Source organism: Dermacentor albipictus, chromosome 3 (genome assembly GCF_038994185.2).
Source record: "Dermacentor albipictus isolate Rhodes 1998 colony chromosome 3, USDA_Dalb.pri_finalv2, whole genome shotgun sequence".
NCBI classification, from domain to species: domain Eukaryota; kingdom Metazoa; phylum Arthropoda; class Arachnida; order Ixodida; family Ixodidae; genus Dermacentor; species Dermacentor albipictus.
The window spans coordinates 74,489,154-74,498,191 of NC_091823.1; the positions used below are offsets into that span (position 1 = coordinate 74,489,154).

Here is a 9,038-nt window from a genome sequence, read left to right on the forward strand (position 1 = left end):
CGGGCACTATAGCTTGTCTCTTGTCGTCATCTTAGTTGTAGTTAGCCTGCTCAAATGCATGCCTGCAATGATAGCGATAATCGCAAATACCACGCTTCTGAATGTCGAGGCACTAATGACAATAAGCTTCAATAAAAGGCGAATGCAAATTTGTATGTGCGCACACACACACACACACACACACACACACACACACACACACACACACACACACACACACACGCACACACACACACACACACACACACACAGTGTGTGTGTGTATATATATATATATATATATATATATATTCGAGGTGTAAGAAAGTAGTGGGCGAATAAACGAGTTTATTAATCAACTAAATCAATAAATAGAAGAAGAAAGAATCAAGAAAGGAAATAAAATTAAAATTGCTTGAGAAGAAAAACACGGAACATCCTCTGGCCCCGCGATGACTACGTCTCCGGAACGGATGCCTGCGAAAGAGTGACGCGAAAGGAAGTACACTGTAAAAAAAAGATTCGCTCGCGCATTCATACGGGAAAGCGTACGGACTTCCGATTGCATAAACGCGCCGCCTGTTAAACGCCGCCTTGTGCTGAGAGCAATGAATACAAGAAACTCTCTGACATTTGCGCCTCCATACATCGGTATATCATTTCAGAAGCAAATCGACTCACTGCACTCACTCACTCACTCACTCACTCACTCACTCACTCACTCACTCACTCACTCACTCACTCACTCACTCACTCACTCACTCACTCACTCACTCACTCACTCACTCACTCACTCACTCACTCACTCACTCACTCACTCACTCACTCACTCACTCACTCACTCACTCACTCACTCACTCACTCACTCACTCACTCACTCACTCACTCACTCACTCACTCACTCACTCACTCACTCACTCACTCACTCACTCACTCACGAATACTTAGAACTCACAAACTCGCCGGTAATAAGCCGCCGCCTCACGCTGCACAGGCTGCGAGTCTGATAAAATGGAGCCGAATTCAGCAAACCTTTTAGACACGAGCTCGACCGTGGCCTTGCGTCTTTCTGTCAGCATAAATTGCTGTGCCGTAAATTGTCGCCGTACATCTTTATTAATGGCGACTCGGGAAGCATTGTAACCACAAAAAGAAACACCAAAATTTGTGATGTCGGTACTTTTTTAACGGAAATAAAGATCCAAGAGCTTCGTGTGGGCTTCCGAAATGCAGTTGTCGCTGGTGAATGGAGATGACACTTACATTTGTGATGCCTGGTGGAGAGGTCGCAGCTGCTGAATAAGGGGAAAATTCACGCTTATAACTTCTTGCAAGGTATGTCTCGGAAATTTCACTATTTGCTCAACTTTGAAAACTTACGAGGAACGTTTCCGAGTCTTACATCTGTAAAGAAGAAGCAATATACGTAATATATTTCTAAGCAATATACTTAATATATTTCTATTAACCCACACACTGATATAGTATATAGCTAATACCCAAGTCCCAGGGTCACTTTCGGTTGGAAGTGAGCGCGATTGTTCGCAGTCGTTCATTTGTGCACCGTAAAAATTTGAAACAGAACCAGCCTGTGAAAATAATAAGGCGAAACACGTAATTGGGACTAGTGTTCCACGTGCCCTCCCCATATATGACAAATGTTTGCTTGCCCTTTGCGTCACTTTATTTTTCTAGCTCGTCCGCTAGTCGGCCGAATGTGTCCTGCTCAAACGTTCGACACACCTATACTTCAATAGTGTTTCCATAAAGGTTTTCTACAAAAAATTACTATAGGGAAATGTGGCGCTATAACTTATAAGAAAGCTGCAAGTATATGGCGGTTTAGCCAGCACGGGAATTATGAGCAGGGGTGCAATTCTGCAAATCGTGAAATTCCGCCATATTGTCACATTCTGCAATGGCGACATTTTGAGCCAATCAGAGACCGCACCAGACCTATAGGGGTCAATGAGAGCTGACATGATGCCGAATCCGACAGCGAGGTGGAATTTGACAATGCCCAGAATATAGGTACACCTCAGTACGCGAACTTGCCTAACCTTAATAGTTATATATAGCTTCAAACAAGTTTGCGATTTTCCAAATCGATAACATTTTTCGACAAAGTATTGTGTTAAAAATCCCAAAATTCGCAACGATTATGCATGCGCCCAGAGGCTAATTGCTCACATTGCAGGTTTAAAAAACTATACGAGTGCTGGGAAATTTAGAAAAATAAAGCGTAATAAATAACGTCCAAAGAAAGGTACAAGCTCGAATAAAAAACAAATGCATGCGCTAACGATCATTAACATGGTAGCGAAACAATCGTAGTGACGTAATTCTCTCCAGCAATTTTTTCGCAGGAAACTCAACGGATCGTCTCCACGCCGCGTGGCGCCAAAGACACCAGAACCGACGAAAAATATCACGACGCATTGAAACGCAGGAAAGGACCACATATACAGGAATGCGGCAGAAACTGAAGAGCAAAGCGGATTTTACGTGAACAAAAAGTCGCATTTTCGCCCGAAAGGCGAAGCATCGGTTGCGATTGCAAATTAGTCGACAGCCATGCGAAGTAAGGATGGTAGTTTTATCGACCGTATAAACTTGTAAACATAGGCATACTAACTGAACTAACAATCATGGTGTCACGCGCGCACAAGCAGTCATGAACACATCCCACTCGATGACCGCGGAAACTCCCTGTCAAAACGCGGGAGTGAGGAAGCGCGGCAGCAACAGCGAGTGAATTGGCCTTCGTGCTGCGTCTTGCATCAACGCGAATAAGCCGCAAAAGCACAGCGCGCTGCGGACTCTGTCCCTGTTGCAGATGGCTTTCAAGAAACAGCGGCCCGGGCAGGCGCGCGCTACCGCCCGGACCCCTCTCCCTATACCCTACCCCTGAAGGCTTGCGCGGAGGAAGCGCGCCGTCTTCGGTCGCGCGCAAGGCTCCAGGGGGGAGGGGAGCGCCTTCTTTTCTGGGCGGCCCGGGCGGCTGATCTTCCGCGACGGACGGCGGCGCGCTTCCTCCCCGCTTTCCTCTCTTGCGTGCGCGAGATTGAGCCGCGATCGCCGGCTAAACCTCGCACGTTTTCACTTGCACATACAGCATACGGCGCGCGGCGACAATTTTATCGCCCTTGGACTTTACACGGAACCTCACGGCGACGGCAGAAATGCGCTTAGAAACCGCCGTGGTTGCTCAGTGGCTATGGTGTTGGGCTCCTGAGCACGAGGTCGCGGGATCGAATCCCGGCCATGGCGGCCGCATTTCGATGGGGGCGAAATGCGAAAACACCCGTGTACTTAGATTTAGGTGCACGTTAAAGAACCCCAAGTAGTTAAAATTTCCGGAGTCCTCCACTACGGCGTGCCTCATAGTCAGAAAGTGGTTTTGGCACGTAAAACCCCATAATTTAATTTTTTTAAATGCGCCTAGAGTGTCCATATAATTGCTATCGCAGTGAAACAAGCATCACGAGACGTGAATCCGTCCCCTGGTACCCAAGCACCTGCACTGCATCATCAATGTGTAAGTGCGCGGAAGATGGATGGCACCTGAAATCGCGTAGTAATAGGCCACGGCTCCCAGGATGGCGCCGAGGAGAACCGCCATTACAAGTAGGAAGCAGGCGAACTCGTACTGCGTGTCCGGAGCCGTCAGCAGGCTATCAGAGAAGTGCCTGCGTCCAAATTAAGGGTGTGTTCGAAGATGGCTTCGTCGTCAAAACTGGGAAGATCGAGGAACTTAATATATGGACGTCAGTTTACTCTTTGCGCCTGCGCATTATTTCCACATGTAGCATGGTGCCTGCAGAACTCACCAATTTTTTTTCTTTTTTTTTTAGCCATGCCAAGCTATACAGGGTGTACCATATAACTTTAGCCAAGAATTTAAACATGAAAGGCGCATCGGAATCGAATTCAACCGAATGTATACTATTTGCAATAGCCTATAGTAAGTAACTGAGGCAATTTTTTTGCTTTTCCCATAACTCACTTATTAAGTTTAATTACCCAACTTTTTAATTATTGGCTGAGGACCTCAAGTATGATACGCAGACTTGTAGAGCACCTTCAGGAACCACCGATCGAGTTGTTTCCTTTACGATACATGTCACGTAGTCCTTTTTTCCGGGTTGCAAAGAAAGCCCGCGAAATATGAAAAAGACACGTGACGGAGCGTTCGCGCAGTGGTATTGTGCTGCTCGCAAGCGTGCGTTCGGTGAACTCTATTGAACTAATTGAATTTCTCAAGGTAATATACGGCAGAAAAATGGCGAAGCACGGCTTACAAACAACCCAGACATGATAGCGTCGGATTGAAATTTGAATATACGAGAAAACATAATCCTGTTACGTGGAAACTCAAAACGCAAGCCCCTTTTCCAGCATTTCTATCATTCATAGATCGGCTATGGCCTCCGAGATTTGCGCGCCGGCACGCGCAAATCTCAAATCTCAAATGCCATAACGCGGCCCGCCCGGTTCCTTGCAACACCTCCAGATGGCGCTCGTCTCTGCCACAACACGGCCCGCGCAAGAGGCCGCGTTTCTACCAGAGAGCTCGCCTTCGTGCATAGCGTTCGCCATCAACGTTTCCTGGTAAACATTACGGTTACATAGCTGCAGTTGCCGGGAAGCGTGAAGGCTACCGCGTTCCGCTCTTAAAGGCGAAGCTGAAGCGTCCTCCAATTTGTTTATTCCAGTACATCTATGTAAATTCCCCACCGTTCTTCAAACACACTTATAAGGCTATGAAACGCTTGCAGAAATAAGTCTCAGCAAAGCCCTCAATGATCCACACACTTCGAAATTTGCCTGAACGTCATCCATAACCTACCCTTATCTTTACCAATTATATATGCAGGGTGCATTATTCAATTTACCTAGGACACAGGGGAAGCGTACTACGTACGTTCCTCGAATTATTCATAAAAGTACACAAAAAGTGAGCTTCAGTAATTATTTGCGAAAGCTGCGATTAAGCCAGAAACGTTGAAGTTCTGCCATACGTTATACCTAACACGGCCTACATTTTCAGCACAAGTCAGCTTGTTGTGAAATAAAGAGCTCTCGGGACACCGGAAAACACCTTCGTGTTGATCAAGTTTCTGTAAAGCTTACGTCAGACTGAACTCTATTACTTACACACTTTTGCGTCCATCTGCAAAGGAGGAGGATAAAAAAAAACGAAAAATAAGCAGGCGCAGACGCACAGGGATAAACAGTAACAAATTCTGTATACGCAGTATATGCGATGAACGAACTCGATGAACAAAGGAAAATAAACAACTGAAGATGTGTTGAGAAATGGTGACAACATAATAGGAAGTTCAGGTAATTAAATAAGTGTACAAGACATCGGGTAAAAAACAAACAAACGGGGGATTGGTTTTCTTTGGTATTACCACTGAAAGCTGGCAGTTAGTTGCCAAGCTGAGACAGAAAACGGGGCTGGGTACAGTTCACGAAGGGGGGAGTGGTGAATGGAGACCTCTGGGGTTGTTTAGAAATCAACGTAATTTCGGCTGCGGTGGTTATTAAGGCGAAGTCCGGGATTTTGGCTGGCAAGGTTGTCCTCAGCATCTAAGCTTACAGGAAGCATTTCTTTTTCTGGACGACGTCTTTAACTTGGACAGTTAAATGCACTACTCAGGAAGGAGCGTATGAGTATGCTCACTTTGGTTCGCCGAGACTCAGACTGGCATGTCAGTGAGTCCGAATGAATTGAAGAGTGTCATAGTCGGTGTGAGACTAGGTCAGGTGAGGTTCGGTTTGGTTTGGTTTGGTCCGGTTATAGCTAGGCTTTGTTAAGCACCATGCAGGATTCAGTCCAAGCGCGGAATGACCGGGTGTGAGTGCCTGTGAGTCCGAGTTATAACGCGAAACGCAGCCCGTTTGGCAACTACTCTAATGGGCGCTCTGGTAGTTGACGACTGCAGTTGCTATCATACGGTTGGCGCAACACACACATTGGTATCTCTTGCCCTTTGCTTGGCAACCTTCCTCTGGAGAATCATTCACAGCTGACCTGTGTGAATGTAAGCAGTAAAAAAAGAAGTAAAAAAAAAGGAATAAAAATAAAATAATTAAATAGTTTAAAATAAAGTGCGCGAAGCACTTTAAAATAAATTTTGTTAATCGTCTACGTTATCCTCCCCCCCCCCCTCTTTTTCTCTCTTTTACTTCCTTTCAATTTCCACATCGGTCATACATTATTTCATTATTCTTAAAGGGAGGTGAAACAGGAACCTACCTACCCACCGCAAAGTGTCAGGAATGAGGCAAAGAATGCTTCTCATTAAAATAAGGAGGAGGTCACAAAACACCTCGATGAAGACATAATTTTGTATGTGTTCTTAACTGTTTTACACGGTACATCTCGTTACATCCCGTGCCTCTGCAGGCGTACACCAGGGGTGCGTATCATCACAAACGTGCGTGCACCGTCCTGGCAGCAATGACATAGCAATACCGCCCATTCGGGTTTCATGCCGAAGTAAATCTGATCCTTAACCGAAGAAAGAGAAAGAACAATTATCAGCGGGCTATCTGATACAGGCGATTGGACTGGGTCGTCCGGCGTTCGAGTGCTGCTTTTCTGCACCGAGGATCACGCCGAGCTGTCATGAAATCCATCCCCTCCGTGAGTGGCTGCGTTTTGTCGAGGAAAACAGTAGTTGCCTTTCGGCGACGGCGTTGCGCGAAAGTAGCGTTCGGCGAACTGTCAAGGCACGAATTAATGCGCAATCGGAGAACCCGTAGCGTCAAAATTACGCTAGGCGTCTCACGCTGAATTGAGCGACGAGCTAATACACCATTGTTGGCAAGTTTTGGTCTTAATGCTTTCGCAGTCAATGTGGATATAGTGTAGCGATGTCACGTTTTTATCTTGAGAGTTCAAAAAGGAAATATTTGGTGCTTACCGCTGCTCTAATACTGACCAAATTTCGCAGCGAAATGCCCGTTTTGTAGTCCTAATCGTTTGATATAGCACTTGGCATTCTTATTTTTCGGCGTGGTCTGTCAAAAAAAAAAATCTAAAAAAAAATCGAGCTTGCTTTTGCTTGAAACCCTCGCAGCAAACGTTATCCGAGAAATGGTGGCTATGACGTGGTTTTATCACATCCGGCGTCTATACGTGCTGCACGACATGGCCATCGGGATTAGTTTCCGTTAATCGACGGGGAGGGGCACTGCGATGTCGACGTCACGAGGAGCGCAGACGAAGACAAGTCGGGTGTGTAGTAATGCCAAGTGCTATATCAAAGGACCAGAACCTTAACATGCGATCTTTCTGCGAAATTTGAGCGAGATCGGTACAGCCATCTAGTGGAGGTGCTCTTGAGAGGTGCTGGACTAGCTTCATAGCATAGGTGCATATAATATCGTCTACGAGCTGTAGTAAGACCACAACAATTACGTGCGTCATGGCACATATATTGTATAATATGACGCATGGAGCACTGAGGTTGGCATTGGAACTCTTACTACGAATTGCTACACTAAAAACTGAAGAAAAATAGCGAAAATGTAACCCATCAGGGCTTTTACCACTGCTACATACATACATAGCATACTGTGCAGTGGTAGTACAGTATGCTACCACTGCCTAAGGCAACTGCACGGCATGCTACCTTTTATAGAGTGCTACCATGATAAGAATATATAGTGTAAGGGGCAACAAGGCCACAAAAAATAGAAGATAAAAGAAGAAAAATGCCAAACAAACACTTCTATTCTTTCGCTATCCAACTAACCGAGCGACATTTATAGCCTTTAGTACTCGATCACCGAAAGGCTGGCCAGGCACGTAAGGTGACCTAACCTAACCAAGGTCACTTGTACTCAACCACGGTAATTCATACAGTTCTATTGGCGGAACGTTAAAAAATGTATGTATGTATGTATGTATGTATGTATGTATGTATGTATGTATGTATGTATGTATGTATGTATGTATGTATGTATGTATGTATGTATGTATGTATGTATGTATGTATGTATGTATGTATGTATGTATGTATGTATGTATGTATGTATGTATGTATGTATGTATGTATGTATGTATGTATGTATGTATGTATGTATGTATGTATGTATGTATGTATGTATGTATGTATGTATGTATGTATGTGTGTATGTATGTATGTGTGTATGTACGTATGTATGTATGTATGTACACGTCTGGAAGACTATGTGTGCTATAGAAACAAGTCTTCGTGCCCTCCAGTGCACCTGCGGAAAGCCAGGAGAGCCATATTTATGCGTCAACGACGATAATTTAGCGGTTCTACACGGCAGGCGCTAACTGTTATCTACGTACGGTAGAACACACCGATACGCCGCGTGCAGCCCTTTCGTGCAGTCGCGGACGCATTTTAACGCGGCACGTGACAGATGGCCGTTACAAAGAAAGCGGATACAGCGAGCGACAATGAAATCCAAAGCGGAAGATTAGGCGAGTATGTGCGCAGGTCGAGCGTACAGAATTGCGTTCTCAAACCGTGCTCCCCCGCGGCCGGCGCCATGATGGAGGGCTGGCGGGCCTTGGGCAGGTTGCGCACCTGCTCCCCGACGAGGACCGGCGGCGGACGCGCTGGCGACGGCGGCTCGTCGTCGACCGCGTCGTGACCGAGCAACGCGAGACCCTTGACGCCGTCGCCGAGTGGCCAGCGCGCTTTTCCGGCGGCCGCCACCTCGGGCGGGCCGTCCCGGCCACCGACGGGCCTGCGCTCCGTCGGCCGGCTTTCCGGCCTTTGGCCGCGCAGCGCCACTGCACCCATGCCGACGGCTGTTCTTCTTGTGCACGCCTCGCGCGGGCTTAGCATAACGGGGCGCGTGTCCGCTGTTGATGCCGATGCCGAATCCTCGATCGATGGCACCCATCCCGGGGTGGAATGTGTATGTAGCATTCGGCTGGACGTGCGTCTCATTTCAAAGCGGGAAGAGGGGACCGGAGGAAGAACATTTCAGAATCACTATTTAGACAATACAGAGTCAATTTCTGTCAATCTTTTTTCTGTGAAGCCTTCTTGGAGGAGCAGTCT

At 46.5% G+C, this 9,038-nt stretch overlaps 1 protein-coding gene across 4 annotated transcripts; it reads right to left on the reverse strand.

Annotated features, from left to right (window-relative positions):
* Window positions 1-307: 307 nt before the first annotated feature.
* LOC135900684 (uncharacterized) lies at window positions 308-8,806 on the reverse strand. Of its 4 annotated transcripts, none has more exons than XM_065430219.1 (6): window positions 8,477-8,806; window positions 5,137-5,152; window positions 3,544-3,668; window positions 1,360-1,383; window positions 1,243-1,271; window positions 308-456 (listed from the first exon to the last, which is right to left on the reverse strand). In XM_065430219.1, exons 1-6 carry the CDS (start codon window positions 8,772-8,774, stop codon window positions 436-438), a joined length of 513 nt encoding a protein of 170 aa, XP_065286291.1. In that variant the 5' UTR covers window positions 8,775-8,806; the 3' UTR covers window positions 308-435. The 4 variants fall into 4 exon arrangements, with proteins under 4 accessions (XP_065286291.1, XP_065286290.1, XP_065286294.1 ...); XM_065430218.1 differs by having other exon boundaries at window positions 1,243-1,274; XM_065430222.1 differs by lacking the exon at window positions 3,544-3,668.
* Window positions 8,807-9,038: the final 232 nt, after the last annotated feature.

Bases quoted from the DNA above. Each gene is read 5' to 3' on its own strand.
- LOC135900684 (XM_065430218.1), bottom strand. From the start codon at position 8,774: ATGGGTGCAGTGGCGCTGCGCGGCCAAAGGCCGGAAAGCCGGCCGACG. The intron at 1,384-3,543 runs GTGCCATCCATC...TCTTCTTTACAG, and splicing joins CTATTACTACGCGATTTCAG to ATGTAAGACTCGGAAACGTT. The intron at 1,275-1,359 runs GTAAGTTTTCAA...CCCCTTATTCAG, and splicing joins AAGACTCGGAAACGTTCCTC to CAGCTGCGACCTCTCCACCA.